This window comes from Aythya marila (genome assembly GCF_965140915.1).
Source record: "Aythya marila genome assembly, chromosome: 2".
In the NCBI taxonomy this organism is placed as follows: Eukaryota; Metazoa; Chordata; class Aves; order Anseriformes; family Anatidae; genus Aythya; species Aythya marila.
Window position 1 is genome coordinate 117,060,007 of NC_139043.1, and position 21,220 is coordinate 117,081,226.

Genomic DNA, 21,220 nt, shown 5'->3' on the forward strand with positions numbered 1-21,220 from the left:
ATCATGGGATTAGCAGTCAGGTTCCAGTCGTATACATGCTAGCAGCTGTATCTCATCCGATTTAGCATGGATGCACAGCCTGAGAGGAGGATTATTCTTCTAAATTATATTGGAGGATAAATACTTGTGTGGTGGTTTATCATCACCGACACACCTATGGTCAATTTCAGACCTTTGCAACAGGCTCATCTGAACAAGGAAATTCACTGCTGAAAGGCACAGCAGCAGCATATCTGCCAGGGAGCTGGGACTGCACAAATCATCTGTGCTCAGCTGAGATTTGAATCACACTGAGCTCCCTGTTAGACTGGCATACACAAAATAAAGTGGGAAGATACAGGAATTGCTAACTTCAGGTGTGGTTCTCATCATTTGGAATGGATTTTTTTTTATTTAATATTTTTCCTGAAGATCTGCTACACTAGAGACTCTGCAATATTTCCTACATTTTATGAAGCATCCTTCTCTCTAAAACACCGAAACAAGTTTTCACTACAGTAATTACATTTGCTCTTACATTTATTTGGAAGTTCACAGAAGAATCAGAAAAACTGAAAGGGTCTGGGGGGTGTTTGGGGAGAAAATATGATAAATATAAAAGTGTTAGAATGGGAAATGAATATTTTGATATATTTACTTCAACTGTGGACTGACACAAGAAATCGTTTATTTCCTTTGCATCAGAAATAAAACTTTCAGCATGTGTTCCTAACATTAAGTTGTTTTCCCAGTAAACTGTTGTGTATGGAAAGGAAGTAAATTTTTGCTACATAAACCAGGTGACTGGATGGGAAACTGCTTGGCTTATGGCATAATGTTTTTGTTTAATACATTTTTTATTCCAACAGGAAATATGGGATGTATAAAATCAAAAAGGAAAGACAATCTGCATGGAGATGGGCTAGATTTGAAGAATCAACCAGTACGTAAAACTGAACGAACTATTTATGTGAGGGATCCAACGTCCAATAAGCAGCAAAGGCCAGTAAGTAGATAGTCTCAGGGGAGAATTCCAGTAGCAAGATCAAAGCATGACTGGCATAGCTTAAATTTCAATCCAAAACATATGCATGAAGAGATCCAAATTGATCATTAGTCTACAATTTGGCTTTGTGCAGTTCACCCTCAAAGAATTAACACTTTAAAAAAAAAAAAGATAAATTACTTCGTCACATATCATAATTTCTGCATGAAAACATTAATCCTTGGAGACCTTTGATCTAGATACAACTGTGTCTGTAGCGTAATGTTAGGTAACTTTAGAAACTTTTTTTTTTAGTTGTGTTTTATCAGTGTTGTATATTAATAATTGTGGGATCTAGAAGTTGTTTATTTCTCTACCTCTACCATTCCTAGTCAACTTTCCTTTTATTCACTGAATTTTACCTTGCACAAGCTGTGTATGTAAGAACTGAGGGGGAGCAAAATGGATGCAGTTCTAAAGTGGGCAGAACTGTGGTGCAAGAGGAACTAGGTAAAGGAAGGGTGCTGGGAAGGGGAATCCCATTGGGTGTTAAGGGAGTTTGATGTTTCTCAGATTTGCTAGTTCCTCTTTCCCCCACCCTCTCTACTGTGCTGAGGAAATGGTATTTCCTAATTGTCCTTATTCAGGGACCTAATTCTCTGTGTGTGTGACTAACACCCTTCTTGTGCATGTCACCAGCTGACACAGTGGACTCTGGATCAATGTACATGAATCACAATTGCCATTTGCACTTATTCTTAATTACAATTTTTGTCCTTCAGAACCTAAGAAGTGTAGATGTGCTTGTAGTTCTTTATCATGATAGCTCCTCATACTGGCAAAGTGATACTAACTGTCCTGTTAAGTTCCCTTGCATTAAGCCTGTTTAGCAGAAGTCACAAAATGTTAACTTCCCCACAGCTTTGTTTTGCACTTTCATGAGGTCTGAGCAGTGCAATTCGAAATCTAGTTGGGACTTGCTATACTTTTCCACTCTAATTTGCTTTTGAAGAATGGTCAGAAATGATTGCAAAATGCTTCCTTTTAATCTAAGACATAGAGGATAATACTAAAGTAACTGAATAATGTATGATTGTAATGTAGACTTGTCACATAAATGTAAAACTGCTTAATTAAAGGCATATTTCATTGTAGGCAAATACAGAGGCACACCTTTTACCAGGACAGATATTTGCCAATGAAGGTATGTTTTCCTACAAATGTTACTGCCTGTTTGCTATTCTTTGTCAGCCTGTGAGATAATGAGACCATTCCTTTGGCCTTCTACCTTTGTAGATACGGAAGAGCATGGAGTCATTGTTGTAGCTCTTTATCCTTATGATGGCCTTCATGAAGATGACTTGTCATTCAAAAAAGGAGAAAAACTAAAAGTTATTGAGGAGTAAGTATCATAGAATCATAGAATCATAGAATATCCTGAGTTGGAAGGGACCCTTAAGGATCAAGTATGACAGTACTGATTATATGGTAGTTTTTCTTCGGGCTTATCTAAATCCCTTTTAATTTTTTTTATATCCTACTCATAACATGAGATTATGAATGTTAAGGGAGATCCCTTATAAGTCAAAATATAAAAGTATGTGTAGTTTTGATAGGACCTGACAGCTGTCCTTGGTGACAATGACCAAACTTTGATCTGATGGAACCAATGGCTTCTAAGAGGAGCTTGAGTACAGAGAAATGGTGATTTTGTGCTTTCTGGCACAGGCAAAGCTCTCAGCACAGTGGAACCTTAACAACCCTTTATGACTTTGCTTTTCTTTGAATACTATCTTTTTTGTTTGTTTGTTTTCTAGGCTGGGAGAATGGTGGAAAGCTAAATCTCTCTTAACTAAAAAAGAAGGTTTCATTCCCAGCAACTATGTAGCAAAAGTAAACACCTTGGAAACAGAAGAGTAAGTTCTCTATCCTCTCAGTAGGGGCAATTTTTTTTTCCACCCTGGTGTTGCATCCTTTGTGGGTGAAGGGAAGAGGTTCTAACTCTTTGACATACTTTCCAGGTGGTTCTTCAAGGACATAACCCGAAAAGATGCTGAAAGGCAACTCCTGGCTCCTGGAAATGCTCCTGGAGCATTCCTTATCAGAGAAAGTGAAACATTAAAAGGTAGGCTTTGGGATGGGTGATTTTGGAATTGATAGAAGAGTTAAAAATACATGATCTGGCTTCACAAAAAAATGCATCAAGTGGCACTTGGTAATGAGTTACTCCAGTGTGTCTTGTTTGAATTTACTGTAGTTACTTAGGAATGAGAAGGATGAGAAAATCACCAGAGAAAGATAGGAGAGTTACAAATTACTGAATTGAGATGGGACATGGTGGCAGTGGTGGTTTTGTATATATATGACTTATTACACTGAGAAAAGGCAGGAGTGAATGAAAAGATCCTTTTCCTTCCTAATGTTTGTGATTCTTTTATTAAAGGACAATTTTAGTTGTAAATATCCTAAGCTGCATTTTACAATAAAGCCTTTCATTATTGGGTCTGTATTCATCACTACAAGTTTTAAAATATAGTTAGTGCATAATGAGACTTTACTCTTCTGCCTTGTAGTATGTTTTAAAATAAATAAGCAAAAAACCTTTTTGATAAATATTTCTACACAGCTCTTTGTACTGAAATACTTAATAAAAGCTCCAGACTTTTCAGCTGAGACAGAGAACATAAGATGGTTCTCCTCCAATATCTTGATTCTAACAGTGTCCTAGTTGGATGCTTCAGTTGGATACTCTAACACTGGACCCTCCAGAGGAAGACACGCTAATCCCTTCAATTGATCATATGTCTTTCCTCTCCACATGGGTAATTTTTTGGCCCTAACATTGCAGATCAAGCACTGGAATGGGCTGCCCAGGGAAGTAGAACAGTCCCCCACTCCTGGAGGTAAATAAGAGGTGTGTGGACATGGCATTAAGGGACTTGGTTTAGTGATGGGACTCTGTAAGTCAGGTTAACAGCTGGACTTTATGATCTGAAAAGTCTTTTCCAACATAATTCAATAATTCTTGACTAGGTAGCTCTTTGTAATGAGCCCACATCACTCTTTCTGTAGTCTCAAATGAAGAGAGAGGTCTAAATTCAGCAGAGACTGATGGGACTAATGCAAAGTACCCATAAAATATTTCTTTCTGGCTTCTTCTGTCACTGGATCTGCATGTGGAGCGAGAGAAGGAATTGAGGTGGTTTCTTGTCCTTTCAAAATACATGACAAGAATTGTGTAAGTGGAAGAAATCAAGAATTTTGTAGTTTAGGACAGATATTATACTGCTCCATCTTAAATCCTAGCTGAGGTTAGGATCCCAAGTATTAAGAGGTCTTCTTTCTCTCCTCAATGCCTCAAGCCATTTCCAAACAATCCTTTTGCTAGTTGGCCCATGGCCCCCAGTGTGTTCCTTTTCCAAGATGCTGATCTCCAAATTTTAGCTCCTGTCTCATTAGTGTGACAACTATGGAGTTCCTTTCCCAGGTGGTTCCACTCAAAAAGTGGGACTTTATGCGGAAGTGTGTGTTAATCATGGAGCTGTCTGAATTATGGAACTCCAAAGTTTACTGAATAAGATTGAAAAAGAAAGTCTGACTGTAAGCGTTTTGGCAACTGGTTCAGAACCAGCTATTGGCTAACTTCCTCATGTTGATTGCAAAATGTTATTTGAGGAAATAGAAGAGTGGGAAAAAAAAAAAGTAGACAAGGTAACTTTGTTGAGCTCAGCTGTGCGTGTGGACAGTACAGACTTGTTATCTGTTAATATTCTTTCTTTCTTTATCCACAGGCAGCTATTCCTTGTCCATAAGAGACTATGATCCGCAACATGGTGATGTCATTAAGCACTACAAAATTAGGAGTCTAGACAATGGAGGGTTTTATATCTCTCCAAGAATAACTTTTCCCAGCATCAATGATATGATCAAACATTATCAAAGTAAGTTAAATCCATTAGTGGATTACTTAATAGAATACAGTCGTTATTTCCTGTGAAGGAAAATAAATGCTTTCTTGTTTTGTTTCAGACCTTTTCATCTTTTTTTTCTAAATAACTCAGACGTGCATGTTATTGAAGATAAAGTAAAACTTGTTGGAACCCAAGTAAGGTTGTTATACAATCAGACCTAATACTCCTTGCTCTGTTGCATACCATTGTAAAATAAAGAATAGTTTTCTGAAACATCTCACCATAGTGATGATGATGTGAAACTATAGTAAGAATTGACTGCATTGGAAACAAATTCTGTATTTGAGATTAAATTTGTAATCACGATTAGTGGAGATAGGTATAGACTTCTAACTGTCTTCTTATATTTGATGTTGAGAGTTGAAGTTTTTTTTCCCTACAGATTTATTTATTTATTTCATCAGTGGAGTTCTGAAGGCTGTAAAAGAAAATTACACCTACAGAGAATGTACGCATTTATTATTAACAAAAGGAGGGGGATAGGAACAAGTTTCCACCTATATTTTAGCTATAAAAGTGACCTTTTGTTCTGTATAACCTCATGGTGGGTGACTCCAAAATATATATTGTTTGTCTTGTCACTGTGAAGACATAAAATAAGAAAGATGTGAGACAGGAAATCACATTCATTTTTCAAAGCCACGCCGAAGACTTGTCCATGACATTTCTCTGAGTTGCTAGATATGCGTGGTAATTCTTCTGCACAGCTTATAAACCTGAGAATTATTTTATATTTGTATTAAAGTTATAGGTGGTAAGAGACTGGAGAAGAAATAATTGTGACCTACTTATGCTTGCATTCTTATGTGTGCACACATCTAAAACGACATAGCATAAGAAAACTTAAGGACAGATTCAGAATAAAGATTTCAAGCCTGACACCAATGTGCATCTTCGTACTTTCTGTTAGCAATCAGATCTTATAGTTATTTGGTACAAACTGTACTAAAACAAAATAACCTGATGGTAACCAGATGTGTGTGGCACTTCTCTATTAAATCTGTCCCTGAATTTCAAACTGTAGAAACGCTTAAAGTTGTGTGAAAGCACTAAAAAGATTACATTTTCATAGGCACTGACTTGTCTGAAAATTATTTTGAGCTGGTTAATGCACACCTAAATCAAATGGTCTTTGACTCAATGGATTGCAATGGATTTTATATTTTGTTTTTCCTTTGAAAAAACAGAGCAATCAGATGGCTTGTGTAGAAGGTTGGAAAAAGCTTGTATTTGTCCTAAGCCACAAAAACCATGGGATAAAGATGCATGGGAAATTCCACGGGAATCAATTAAATTAGTGAAGAAACTTGGAGCTGGTCAGTTTGGAGAAGTCTGGATGGGTAAGTTTATTTATTTCTTTGAAAATAATATTAAAATCTCATGAAAGAAGTACAGTTTAAGAATCACTCAGAATAATGGTGGACAGAAGCCTTGTCTGATACACTTGTAAAAACAGAACAGTCAGGCTCAGAATATACCTTCTCATGAGGAAAAATAATAGGAGAGAGGATCTGTGAAAGATAAGGCACCTGACACTGACATGGAACAAATTGTCTTATAGAAAATTATGTGTAAAGTTTCTAACATCTGTTGGAAAAGAAGAGACTGAAATATAATGGATGGGACTACCATAACCTGGTGAAAAAAAGGAGATATTTAATACAAGATTATTGTTGGAGCTTGCTACTCAGGAAGCAGGTGGCTGATGTAGGTAGAAGATAAGAGACTGATCACCCCTAACCTTGAACTATCATGCAGGTCCCCAATAATGAAAGCGTTGTAAGACTTACAAGTAGTAAATTTTAATATATAACCAGCTAAAACTGATAGAGTTAATTATTATAATCATAATTTACCTTGCTTGTTTAAAAACATTTTTATTTTCTCAGCCTCAGTGGCTTCCCCTGGCTACGACCACTGTCTAATCGTGTTCTGCAAAAATGTTTTAATTCTCTTGCTTTTGAAGTGCTGCCTATTCAGGGGTCTGAGTATTCTTTTGGGAAGCATATTATGTGTTCTGTGTGTAATTCATTGGTTACACACATGTTAACAGTTACCATCTTACTTGACTTAATTGAGATAAACTATACCTTCCTTCCAAAGTCTTCACTATGATGTTTCTTCAGGTCAAATCATTGTCTAACCCTTCCCTGAGTCTCCTTTTTGGAGGTTATATTTAGATAGCAATAAAATCATTTTAATACTATTACAACATTTTTTTATTATTGGTATTATTATGATTCTACAGGCGGGGCATTTCTAAGAAACTTAGAAGCATATCCCTAAGCTTATTAGCAGATGCTAAGGGTGCTCTAATGACCCACAGGAGTGCAGCAGTCTAACAGGAACACACTTGATATTTCGTTGTTTTAAAGAGATGTTTTCTAATAGGTACAATCTGCTGATACAAATTATGCAAAAATGTCAGCGACACATCTCCATGATGCAACATAGACAAATTCAGCCTTTCATCTGCCTTCACAACAAAAGGCTTAAGAAAGCCTTTGGCTGTGTTATACATAAATGACAATTTACTTGCCAGTTGAGACAGGTGTCAGCCATTGTACAGTTTTTCTCTTCCTGATAAACCAGGCCAAGAAATAATTAACTGACATTGAAATGCTGTGGAAGACTTCATGGCAGAATGTTATCACCTGCTTGAAAATGTAGATCATTATGGGAAGTGACTACTTCTGCATGCACACACAAAGGCATAAAACTTTAAAAGGGTGTTTCTGGTTCAAGATGCTTCCTCTTATTTGTGTCGTTATTTTGACATCTAAATTGGGCCTAACCCTTTTATCTGAATTGTCGCACTGTGAGAAAAATTAATGTACTGTGAAGTGATCACTGTGTTTCCTCTTCTCTGCTTCATTTCTGAAGCGAGAGAAGCTGATTTGCTCAGTACAGATCCTTTCAAATCAGGGGCGTGGTTAATCTTAGAGCCAAGGAGGTTCAGGCTGAAAAACACTTATCAGGTCACCTGTGCAGGATATAAACAAACAGTGTTGATTGTAATGATGACTAACCAGAGGCATCATGAGTTAAACAGAGATACTGAGAAATAAGCTACTTGTTAGACTCTGCTGATTACTTACCTCATCTGGAGCAAAATTATGTTTAGGTCATAGTACGAATGAGAAATACTATTCCATAGCTTCAATACCAAATACACTTCTGCTTGCTAAAGGATTTTGATTTCAGAGGGAACAGTGTTTGGTTCAGAAGAACTTTGTCCAGTTCTGGGCTTCCCAGAACAAGAGAGATATGGAGAGAGACCAACAAAGGGCCCTGAAGAAGTTGAAGGGACCTGAACATCTCTTCCTCTGAGGAAGGGCTGAGAGGGCTGGGACCCTTTCACCCAGAGAAGAGAAGGCACGGTTTCAGTCTTATCAGCATCTAGAAATACCTGAAGGGAAGGTAGAAAGAGAATAGAGCAAGTCTCATTTCAGTGGTGCCCAGTGCCAGGACAAGAAGCAGTGGGCACAGAATGAAATACAAGAGGTTCCATGTGAACATCAGGAAGCAATTCTTTACTATGATAGTTGACCAAGCACAGGATGTCCAGAGAGGCTGTGAAGTCTCCTCCTTGGAGATCTTCAGAAGCCACCTGGACATGGTGCTGAGCAGCCTGCTCTGGGTGCCCCTGCTTGAGCAGGGGGTTAGGCAGATGGTCTCCAGAGGTCCTTCCCAACCTTAACCACTCTGTAGTATATGGGAAGATAGAGACAATATTGTTACTGCAATGTGAAGATTTGCCAGAATTCTCTTATAGTCTTTTTAGTTCAACAATAAGTATTTTTTGAGCTTGCAAGCTGACATCCTGCTCCTGCACGTGTACTTTTGGGTTTTGGAGAAAGCTAGCATATGTTAGAGAAGATTGTCTTGGTTTCAGCTGGAATAGAGATAACTTTCTTCCTAGTAGCTGGTATGGAGCTGTATTTTGGATTTAGGATGAGAATAATGCTGATAACACATGTATGTTTTAGACCACTCAGTCTATTGCCCCCGGGGAGGATGCAGGAAAGAATCAGAAAGGTAAATGTGCGAGAACTCATGGTCTGAGATATGGACAGTTTACAAGGTAAAGCAAAAGCTGCTATGCAAGCAAAGACAAATAAGGAATTTATTTGCCACTTCCCATTGTCAGGCAGTTGTTCAGACATCTTCACATGTGACAGTTTCTTGGGAAGACCAATGCCATCACTCAGAACACCTGCATGCCTACTCCTTTGTGCCTACTCAAGTCCTGCACACAGCTCTGGGGTCCCCAGCACGAGAAGGACATGGACCTGTTAGAGCAGGTCCATAAGAGGGCCTGCAAATGGTTGGCACACCTTTCCTGTGAAGACTGACTGAGAGAGTTGGTATTGTTTAGCCTGGAGAAGGCCCAAGGAAGGCTTTATTGTGGCCTTCCAATACTTAGAGGGGGCTTATAAGAAAGATGGAGAAAGACTTCCTACCAGGGCCTGTAGTGATAGGACAAGGGGTAATAGTTTTAAACTAAAAGAGGGGAGATTTATACTAGACATAACTAATTGTTTACTCAGAGGGTGGTGAGGCACAGGCTCCCCAGAGAAGCTGTGGATGCTCCATCCCTGGAGGTGTTCAATACCAGGCTGGATGGGGCTTTGGCAACCTGGTCTGGTGGGTGGGAACCCATGGCAGGGGTTGGAACTAGGTGATCTTTAAGGGCCCTTCCAACCCAAACTGTTCTATGGTGTAGATGGTGAAGGAAGAGTGATGTGCTGATGTGCCATAGGATGTAGAGAAGCTGCCATCATTCTGACTCTTTCCAGACAGCATCCTGGAAATACTGTACCTCCTGCAGCTGCAATAGCCTGAGACATTGTCTGACTTCTAACAGTATCACACTTGATTAGCTCAGGTTGTTTCCAGTATAACCTTATAGGGAATTAGTGTGAAGGCAGAGGAAGGAGAAAGCTGCCTCTTGTAGACTCGTTCACAAAGCTGACCATCTTCAGTCCTGGAGATCTGTTCAGAAATGCTTTTGGTAGGCTCAACTTATTGCCTATTATGAGTTTGTATCACAGCTTGGCCTGAATAAGCCCATGTGAAAATCTGGCAACCTGCCTGTGAAAATACCATATTCAACTCCAAAAGAAATGCGTAAAACACAATTTTTGAGGGGTTCTATTCATACATGTAAGAAGAGCATAGCTCTCTGTAAGCAATTGTCAGATTCCTCAGATTTGCCTATTATTTCTTGCATCATATCTAATTTTTAACAAAAGCCTAAACTGCTGAGGGACTTGCTTCCTGCCATGGTATGAAAGGGTTTTCATCTATGGAGTTTAGTTTATTTGGGCATCTTCTTTAGTGAAGTGATGAACCAGGGTAGCACCGTAAGAGTAGGGTCTATGTTTTATGCATTTTTGTTCCTAGTGTGCATTGATATGACGTGAACCATAATGCTCTGTGACATTAATAATCCATGAATAGAATTCTCAAGTAGGGACAAGAGAAAAGTTAACAAGCCAAATGGAGCCATTACGGTGTAGTTTATTAATGAGACTCATTTTGCTTGCATCTCAGGTGTAAAAGATTCTCTCATTTTGTAAACCCCAATTTAGAATATAAGTAATAAACATTTTGGGGTGTATTTTCTTATGCAGCTGTTATTAAAATCAGAGTAAACCATACCTCAAAAATACTATTATTTTCATGAAGACATGTAAAATGAACCAAGAAAACTGGCTAGTACATCTCATCAGCATCACAGATGTATTTTTACAGTACATACAGGAGCTGAATATTAGTTGCAAAGAATCTGAATTTTATGTCAGATGACCTAGATGTAAGCAAGAATTTCATTGCTTATCTATCTGTCCTTTTGAGTTCATGTTTAGGTGGCAAAGTGAGCATCAGTTCATTCATATCATATGCCAAGGAATACCATGACAAACCAAGTGTGGGGTCCTCTTAGTAATCATAAGTGACGTGACCTGAGGACTAAGACATTAAGCTTTGGTAGTACAGATGCATACTGAAAGGATGTTGCCTGCTCCGTGTCTGTCTAGCTCGATATTCTAACATAATGCTCCTCTTCATGTGTTATTCGTACTCTGACATTTCTGGCTCACAGATGATGGGAGTTTTCTTTCAGGTGGCTAGGTGACATCAGCTTAGCTGAAGAGGTAGGGCCTCATGCTCTGTGAAGGCTTTACGTGTAATGGGTGGGGGAAAGAGGTAAAACAAATTCCAGTTTTTCTGAGCTGACAAGGGTCCATTTTTTATAGACATCATAACATTTGCTGAAGAACCCCTAGAGTTCACAACCACCTTTCCTCACTGGTGGTGTATTGTCGTTCCCGCCACCTCCCCCAAAACCTGATGAAATAAATGAGTGAGAGACAGATCAGGATCAAATGTCTCTAATGCTCTCATGCTACTTTGTTTTGTATGTTACCACCAGAGGACCAGGATAGACTGTTTTCCTGCAGTATTGGGTGAGGTTTTTGTTGTTCGTAATGCAAATTTTCTGTAAGCAGAAACCTAGTCTGATGAATCTCTAGTGAATGTAAGATACTGTTATATAGTCAATGTTAAGAGTGTAGATAGAATTGTCCCACAGAAGTAAAGGTATTAATTAGTATGTTTAACAGAGTATTCAACAAATGGGGAGTGGAACTGGTGCTCTCATTCAGGGTATGGTGTAGAATATTACAAACTACAGATAAAAAGCCTTCTGCTTTTTAAGCAAAAAGATGTATTTAATACATGTTTTTTTGGTTTTTTTTTTGTTTTTTTTTTTTCATGGATAGAAGTTGTATACCTGAATTTTAATGGCAGAATTTGACTTGTTATTGTCATTTCTTCTTATTAGACCATCTAGAGGCATATCTGTGTTATACTCTGATCATACTGTGCTTGGAAAAAATATATTCAGTAATCATGCAATTGAATATTTGCTCACAGTTATTGTGGCTTTTCTCAGATGATGATCTTTCTTTTAAAAAAGGTGATAAAACGTGCAATGATTAGAGCAATTACTTAGGACCTGGAAATTATTTCCCTGCTTTGCCACTGAGCTTCTGTATTAAGGCAATAAGTAATATACAGAAATTGCAGGCTCCAATTTAGAGGTACATCCATTGTGGTAATACTGTCTGGATTGTTGCTGAATGTGGAACCGAGGTTATTTCTCTTGAATCACAACAGCTTTACCTCTCCAAGAAGTGTTTTTGCAGTGTTGAAATGTGTATAGTAAGGGGGACTAAAGGCTGCAGTTTGATATTACTGGAGCTATCTGTAAATCTGGAGTGAAGATGTTGCATTTATATCCCTCTCTTTTTCTATTTATTTTCTATTTCTTTTCTTTCCTATTTCATTTCCTTTTCAAATTTAAAAAACAAACAACAAAAAAAAAAACTTTACAAGATAAACTTTAGGATCAGTTCTTGCTATTCTCTTGATTTTATCTAATGCTATTTTAACCTTTATATACTGATAATTGCATTTTATATAGTCAGAGTATTACATTACAAGGTTTGATAAACAGAGAAATGAAACAGCCATGATTCATTCTATGCTTGGCATGTGCTATGTGGAAAGGATTTATCGTGTTTTAAATCTTGCTCTGAACACTGCAGGATTGCAGTCCTGCCAGCATATCTCTGATGGTCACGAGAATGCTCATTTGGTTGCACTTTTCTGAAGAGTTCCATTTTGAGTACTGGGGGTTAAAGAAAAGATTATAAGCATGAGACTGGCATGCATAAAATGGTTCTAACCATACCATTTAAAGACGCTCCGCAATCCATTGGCTCTCTTAGATTTTGAGACAGTTTATGTGGATGTTTGTTAAAACACCTCTTGACTGTTTTAGTATTTTCTCATGGCCTACTTATAAATGAAAGCTTGCTTTCTTTATTTTTTCAAATAAACCATTCATAAAAAGTAGAAAATTGATTATAATTGACTGCAGTGTATCACTGGCAAAACATAAAGGAATTTTAACGTCAATATTTGTGCTACATGTGATTGCTTGTTGTCAGGGGCCTAGCTGTTAACGGAATCTAACCTCACCAGCTTTATGGGTTCCTGCTAGTCAGGGTGCTGCGTGGTGCAGGGTGACTGCAAGTGCACTGAACGTATTTCCTCCTTTTAGGTTATTATCATAACAGTACAAAAGTGGCCGTCAAGACTCTGAAGCCGGGAACGATGTCTGTGCAAGCCTTTCTGGAGGAAGCCAACCTCATGAAAACACTTCAGCATGACAAGCTAGTTAGGCTTTATGCTGTAGTGACCAAAGAAGAACCTATTTATATTATAACAGAATTCATGGCAAAAGGTGAGAATGACAGAGGATCTGCAAGTGGGGTTTTAGTAAACACTTGTGTTTATTAATCATTCATTAGTCAGTGCCCATCCTTTAAAAAGGAAGCAGCAGAAAAGGAAAACTTGGGATTTTAACATTTTTCTTTTGTATGCTCTGATATAAAGTGAGGAAGCTTAGAGGAGGCATAAGGGCTTGATTTTCTGATTCATAATTGCATTTTTGAAATAACCTTTTTTTTTTTTTTTTAACAGATTTCTTAAATGTAACTTTTTAAAATTATTTAAGGTGCAGAGCATAACCCTCAAAATAGCTCTGGTTCCTTTGGGTTCTAATACTTAACTTTGGTGTCATAACAAGACAATAATTAAAACCTTAGAAATTGTCTTATATAGCTCTTGAATTGATAAATACTTGTTTAATAAGGGGAGTGATGAGTGTTCCTGAAAAGATTGCTGCACTACTAGAAAGGGACAAACTGTAATAGATTATCACTACAAAAAATAAGTGAGGTTTCCTTCTCAGATTGTCTTAGTAGGGTTTTTGTTTGTTTTGTTCTGTTTTCAAGCAGTTCTGCTGATGACTTCATAAACACTAGCTACCATTCAGCAATTCATTCTTTACCACCTTGAAAGAATTAATGAGTGAGATTCTCCTAGAGAACTTTCCCACTAGCCTGTAGATTAGGGTAATTATCCAATTCAGCACCACTGAACTAAGGTATGCTCTGATGTGAGTTTTCTACACCCAGGGAAATTGCAAAACTTGGATACTTGCCATGCTGACTTGAATGTTACTCTTATTAGGTCGTGTAAAGAGATGGGCTTGAAAATACATGAAAACCATTCACTGCAAAACTTCCATGACTCAGAAAATTGGGGACCTAGTGGGAACTTTATTCTGAAAATAAGCTACACTGACTTAATCTTTCTCTGTTGTAACAGGAAGTTTGCTGGATTTTCTGAAGAGTGATGAAGGAAGTAAATTATTGCTTCCAAAGCTAATTGACTTCTCTGCTCAGGTAAGTTATAAGAAATATGCTCAAAATTAAGGGGTTCTGTTTCTCTCCAGGTCTGAAACTCAGAATGGGAAACTATCCTAAACTTTGTTGCATTAAAGGAGAATTTAGTTTTCAAATGTTTTGGTCTGAGTAAATATGGTTACTTGAAAGGAGGGAATAGAGGAACAAAGTGTTTCAAAGGGAACTTGTGAAGTTAGGCCTCCCTCTTCGATACTGCTGGTGATCTACTTAGATGGCGGTGGTACACAGTCACTTTCCTTTGTGGAAAGGCTGTTTTCATTTCCAACAGAAGTGAGGTTAAAGTGTACAAGTTCTGTAGAGTGAGTGCTTATGAGATACCTCCAAGTAGCATTCATTGGTGGTGTCGTCTTAATTTCCTAGGTTAGATCAATTAGTCAAACTTCTATGTTAACTTCCACAGAGTAATGTTAGTTTCAAATTCATGCGTAAATTACTGTGAAGTAAATAAAATCTAATCAATATTTCTTATGAAATATCATTGGTTGTGAAATCATGGAGATAGTCTCAAAATATACAAGTTATTCCACATCATAAGAAAAAATTTAGAGAGAAACCCCAAAGTGATTTGCATGTCAAGGTCTGTATCAAAGGTGCCTATAGTGCACCTTTTCTGCCTCTGACAGTTATACACTATAAATGTCCAGGGAGAAAACTCACAGTGAACTAAAATAAGATCAGGAATATTTTTTTTTGGCCTTGGTTGATGCAGTGTTGAGCTCTGCATGTCTTTTTAATCACACTGTTCTAGTAAGGCAGTTTACCTGCCTATCCAAGCTTCTCAGGAAGACTGAAAACGGAACGAGTGGTAGCTGAGGGTTGTCTTCTTTTTTCCCCTTGTATGCCTGTGATGTTTCCCAAGGCTGAGCTGCTCACAGCCACGCTGCACAGCTGGCGTGCCTGCATGCATGTGTCCACACAATAATTATGTTGCAACAAAAAGTTCTGAAACTTTACCCATTGCAGAACAATACATTAGCAATGGACTTGTGACTCAGCGGCATGAAAACGGTCAGGAAGTGTTTCCACTTAATACATTGCCTTTTTATGTAGAGAAATGGCCTTTGTCACCTTTGGCCTTGTCTGATAGGGAAGGACTGGGAGTGAGAGAAAGGGAGGGGAGGCTGTGGCTGTGTGACTAACAGATAGCTGAAAAATGTAATGCCCTTAAACATGAACCCGCTTATGGAGTTGATTTTTTCACTATTAAAGACTGCTGTGAGCTGGCGTTTGCATTGCCAGATGGCTACTCAGTGCTTCACTCTCTGAATTCATGAAGTCTTTGCCTTGAACAGTCTTGAAAGAAATCTGTATTTACAAGGGATAAAATATTCTGATTTTGGAAAAAAAAAAAGTTAGGAGTGCTCCCATGGGTGAAATAAACATCTTGTAAAAAGACAGCATTTTTTAGCAAGTAATTGAATATACTACTACTCTGCTGTACTGATTCTGCTGTTTTGTTATCTGAGCATCTGCACGCATCAGTTGCTGTTGTTAACAGCAATGGAGGAAGATTTAGGTGGACCTAAGTCTGCTGGTGACTTCAGTGTATAGCTGTGGACTCAGGTTTTTTTTTTTTTTTTTTTTTTAATCTCTGTATTTTGCTGTAGTAGCAGTCCCAGTTTATGAAATTAGGTCTTTGAAAAACATGGCAAGAAAATGCTTGCTAGGAAGGCAATCCAGCTCTGTTTCTCAAACAATCTGCCCTCTGGAAGAGCTGAGGTTTCTCTTTTGTGTTTTAATTAGTGTGTATGAGTAGGGGCTAGGGAAATCTAGGGTTGGTTATGCCCTGGCAAAGATAATTTTGGCCACTAGAGATGAATGCTAGCAGTCTCTGTAATGAGAGTGTTTTAAAAGAAGCTGAGTTTTGCAAACATATCTTCAGCACGTACTGCCTGCTTTAATACAAAATAGACTGGAGGCATCCCCTGTAGAATTCAGCAGAATTGTGAATTTTCAATATATGCCAGGAACAAAGTCAAGTACACAGAGCAACCAACATCTGAGCCTGTTTCCCTCTATGTAGAGCCTATGAGACCACTACTTGGTAAGTGTTAAGTAGCCCAGCACCCTCACCGTCTGGTCCTGTAACTTCCTTGGTCTGGCAGTCACGAGCTGACACAACTTACGAGCAGTTCCTGGTACTTCTGCTTCTCAGCTCAGCAAGCAGGCTGAGGAAATGCAAAGGTGCTGTTGGCTGTCGGTTCCCAGTTACAGGCTTGGGCGTGAGCGAATTTCATTGCTTTGTCCACAACCTCTGCTGCCAGATCTTGCTAAGGCAGCAGACCAAAACACTCAGCGTGCAGGCTGCTCGTATTCCCCTCTGTCATTTACAGGCAGTAGCCTGGCTGTTGCATCACCAGGGTGACTGGCAAACTGGATCTTAGTAGTTGTTTCCTGTCTTGCCCCACAGCTAATTTACCCAAAGAGCTTCCAATTCTTTGTTTCTAGTTATTGAACTCAGGCTTTTATGAGGTCAACTAAGAATGTATGATGCAAATTCAGTGAACTTTTTGCATGTATAAACTCTTCCTACTTCTTATGCGAATCTGTTATCTGCTGCTTAGCATACACGTGCATAATGGCTGTGTTTAGGAAAATTATATCGATTATTAATGAACATACTCATGTCATACTTTTCAAACTGGTCAGTTGTATCACAAAAACAGTCTTTTCCATGCAGCACTGATACTTCCATTAATCCTTCTATGACCTACAACTTTGTTAGCAACTCTTATCCTCTTCTTTCTGCCTTTTAAGGCTACAATGCCATTAGACTAATAATAATATTGAAATAATAATAATGATTCTCTCTAGTATTCCAGTACATAATTACTCTTTTTTTTCCCATGTGGGTCTACTTTACCTACCTAGCTGTTTGACTGGAGAAAGTGGAGTACATTTTTGCAGCCTTTCCTGACCCACCTTTAGGATAAACTCTGCTGCAAATGGAAAATAGGTATTACATTAATTATCATTTGAAGAATTAAAATGTTTCTCAACAGTTTTCAGTTTCAGAGGGTCTATACCCTTTTCATAGGCGCTTACCCTAATGATGTGAGGATGAATTCTTTTTTCAAATTCTTCAAGTGTGTTTTATTTTATTACATGTCTGGCCATCATTGAAAGGAATCTGGTTTTGGTTAACCCTAGACCAAATAAAGTCTTATCCAGGTCAATAGCATGTGTTTGCTTAAACCTTCCAAAACCGCAGGCTGTTTTTTCTGACACTCTTCCCTAAGAACTGGGAATTACCAAATTTAAAGCAGTGTGAACCTCAGCAGATGCTACATTACTTCCTCTTCTTAAACCTCATCAGGATAGTCCCTCACACTATAGCTGCTTTTCACTGATTTCCTATGTACTCTGACTTACATAGGCTGCTTCACCTGCTTTAGCAGGAGCTTCCCACAGGGCCACAGGTCTGGGCTGGGTTGCAGTGAGAGCAGCTCTGTGGCCACCCTCCGCCCAGCCCAGCAAAGGAAAAGGGATGTGGCCAGGATGTCCTGCTCACTGCTGAGCCCTCAGATGCAGCCTCAGTGGTAGAGCAGCCCTGGGGAGTGAGAATCACTTGTGTAGCAGGTGGCAACAGCAATTCAGAGGGATCATTGAAGCCGTCTTTATTCACAAATCCCTGGCGTCTATGGGGTGCATTTTCACCTGTAGCTTTCACATGTACAGATCCTGAATGGACAAAAAAGCCCCATCTGTCCATGCAAAGGAAAGCCTTTTAAAAATACCTAAATGATCCCCAAAGTAACTGTTTCTAGATTATTTTGGTTTAAAAATTATAGATGAAATAGGGCTGGAGAGTGGGGATGATTTAGCATTGTGTTTCTTAGTCTTTTGGGCATCATAACATCATAGGTCATATCTATTTTTTTCTTTTTTTCTTTTTTTTTTTTCTTTTTTTTTCTTCTTCTTTTTCTTTTTCCCCCCAGAATTGATTTAATTTGTAACCAAATACAAACTAGGTGCAACCTTGAATACTGATTCATTACTTTAATTTATTTATTCTTTGTCCGTATTTTACTTCCCTGTTTTACAGGTGAGTAGAGGCTCTGTGACTTTGGATTTACTGACAGTGTTCAGGTGTTTCATAAACACTCATATCCTTCAAAACTGTTCTAGCCCAGTTTCCTTTTTATACCCTGAGTTCTTACCCCTTTGTTATTCATGTCAGCCATGCGTGCATCCTTGATGCTTTTAGTGAAGACTGAAGCAAAAGCAGGCATTTAAAAACTTATCTGTGTCATTTGCATGTAGCCTTCCCCATCTGTTTAATGTAAATATTTTTGTTGCACATCTTGTTACAAATGCACCTCTAGAATGTTTCCCTGCTTACACTTTCTATTTGCAGAATGTTTTGTGGGTGAGTTCTTCTGATTTTTGTCACATTTGGGTATTCTTTTACAATTTATAATTTGACTGTATCATTTTCAGGGGTTTCAGGCCATGTAAAACTTGGCCAACCTTTTCTTGTTGAGCACTTCCTTGTGGTTTGCCCTTGCACTTGTAATTGTTGTTTCCTTGCTGGCATGGTTGTTCCTGAAACTGTTTTCCCATAAGGTTGCACCTGCCAACTCTCCAAGTTGTTTAAAGTTTGCTTTCCTAGGAAAAACAGAAGTCTTCATATTGCCATTCTTTCATTATGTTTCATTTTCATTCCCATCTGTTTCATGATCCCCATCACCCAGTTTTCGTTCTCAACTTGATATCATATATTCTCAGCATGATATAAAAACATCCTATCAGGTTAACCCCGAACAAGCCCATCTGGCCTTTTTAGTATTCCACATTTTTACACACGGCTTACAAATGCACAAGTGGAATCTGTTACAGATGTTACTGCAATCCTCTCTCTGCATTAATAAACAGCATTGCAAACAATATGTAAAACATGTCTCGTTTGAAGTAACTCTTGCAAAAATGAATCACAGGCCTTGGAATGAAAGTTGAAATGAAACATGTCTTTCAATTGAAAAGCTGAGCTGTGAAGGAATCCAGAAGTTCTTCAGTTTTGTAGGGAAAAATTTAAAATAAAATGATTGGCAGAGCTTCACACTTTGGGAAAAAAAAAAAAAAAAAAAAAAAAAAAAGAGAACATAACTGCCCATCTCTGTATGTGCTGTTTAGCTTCAGCTGTGGCGTTTCATCAATGCAGCCTCGGAGTTGTGACCAAGTGGTTTTCATTTTCAGAAAGTGTAGCTTTGCTGTGAGAGCAGAGTCTCCTCTCCTGAGGTGGTGGTTTATTAGGTTCTCCCCTCTCCCTTCAGAAGATGTGAAGGACTGGGCAGAACACATGTAATGCTTCTTTTAGCGTCATTGCTTGCTCCCTGCTTTTCCTACCATTTTCTTCAAATATTTTGAAAGAGTTTTATTGTTTGTGAGATGACCCACAAGCATTCTGGAAAGATAAGTAATCACCATGCTTTACAGGCAGAAAGAACAGAAACTGAGAGAAAAAAGCACAGCTAGCTGAAATCACCATGTCAGTGACAGAGCCGTATGCAAAACGTTGGCTCCGAGTCATTTATTTATCGTCTGACTTTCAGCTGAAGATTTACAGTCTGGAGGCTGTCTTAGGGGCTGATTTATTCCTTCCAGGAGTTAGTTGGTTACTTGTCATTCTTACATTGTGTACATAATTCCTACTACTTAGTGATTGCTTTCTATTATTGTTATTGTCAAATAATTTAGCTTAGGTAATTCTACAAGCATGCCAGTAGTTCATTATAGGTTATGAGAAAACCGGTTTCTTTTTGAGTAGCAGCAGTGCAGTGTAGGCAGGATCCTTTCTTAAAGGCCACGAAAACCATCGTGCGAGCCCAAATAATCTTTCCTTTCCTGCTTCTGACTAGCATGTCACCAAATAGCCTTGACAGGTACAAATGATCATTAAAAGAAAGGGAAAGAGTGCTTTCTTTTTCTTTTGTTCCTGTGGATTTCTTTACATGTAACATACCATTTGGCAGTGAAAACCCAACAATTATCAGAAAGAGTTATCGCATGGGCTCTGGCACACATTTCCTTCATCAAAAAATCCTTTTGTGTGGGTTGTTTTGTTGTGGGTTTTTTTGGGGTGTGTTTTTTTTTTTCTTTCCTTTATTTTTTTTTGTTTGTTTGTTGATCACAAGGGCTTAACATGAACTGGATATATGAATTTGGTTGTTGATTTTCTGTGTTTCCCCTCCTGTTAATCAGAATTCCTTGCCCACTCATTTTTGGGAATTTTTTTGCATGCCCAAACGTTTGTACATACACGGCTTCTTTGAATTTCTCTGATTCAATACGGTCAAAACCATTGCCCTGGAATTGCATGGAAACGTAATTTGTATTTGCTGAAAACATAGTGAATTGTTTGCTGTCACATTCTTAGTTTGTGACTAACAGATGATAAGTTCAGTGGATCTGGCACAAAGAACAGGAAATAGAAAGGTCTTTCCAATGGCTTTGCTTGGCTGGGCTTGGAAACTGAGAATCACGGCCACAGACTTCTCTTCCATGAAATGGTTTTTCATTCGCCAGCCAGCAGTTAGTCCAAGTGTTGGATCTGTGCAGGGAAGTAAGAGGAAAGTTGATTCCTTCTTGATTGTTGCTGCGTTTTCACAGTGGCATTAGTGCACCTGCCTGCGTTTCAGTCGCATCTGCCAAGCTGGCCAGTCCCACTTCAGCATTGATCTTAGAGCAAAACTTTCGCTTTCAGTTCTCCTTCTTCCCCAAACCCAAATCATCACATGTGGAGGAGAGATTTAAATGCTACCCTTCTATTTTGTGAGTAGCCTTTAAGCCTCTAGTAAGACTCTCTGTGGTGACTATTCACTAGTAGCTGCTTCCTTCATTATTTAAAATACCTTTTACTTATTTCTAGAAAATATGAAATGCAGAAGTTCTTCACTTTCTTCATCATCACAGATTTTCTTTCTTGTTTAGTGTGAGAACCCCCT

General features: G+C 38.4%; 1 protein-coding gene across 4 annotated transcripts in view; it reads left to right on the forward strand.

The window, feature by feature from the left end:
- Window positions 1-21,220, forward strand: part of LYN (LYN proto-oncogene, Src family tyrosine kinase) — a 51,593-nt gene that overhangs the window by 20,224 nt on the left and 10,149 nt on the right. For 2 of the 4 annotated variants that reach the window (XM_082754271.1, XM_082754272.1), the window contains exons 2-10: window positions 849-985; window positions 2,120-2,168; window positions 2,261-2,366; window positions 2,782-2,880; window positions 2,986-3,089; window positions 4,756-4,905; window positions 6,123-6,275; window positions 13,067-13,249; window positions 14,179-14,255. In XM_082754271.1, the coding sequence (XP_082610397.1) occupies window positions 854-985; window positions 2,120-2,168; window positions 2,261-2,366; window positions 2,782-2,880; window positions 2,986-3,089; window positions 4,756-4,905; window positions 6,123-6,275; window positions 13,067-13,249; window positions 14,179-14,255 (1,053 nt within the window). In that variant the 5' untranslated portion in view covers window positions 849-853. The remainder of the gene's footprint in view (window positions 1-848; window positions 986-2,119; window positions 2,169-2,260; window positions 2,367-2,781; window positions 2,881-2,985; window positions 3,090-4,755; window positions 4,906-6,122; window positions 6,276-13,066; window positions 13,250-14,178; window positions 14,256-21,220) is intronic. The other 2 variants (XM_082754273.1, XM_082754274.1) reach the window with 1 other exon arrangement.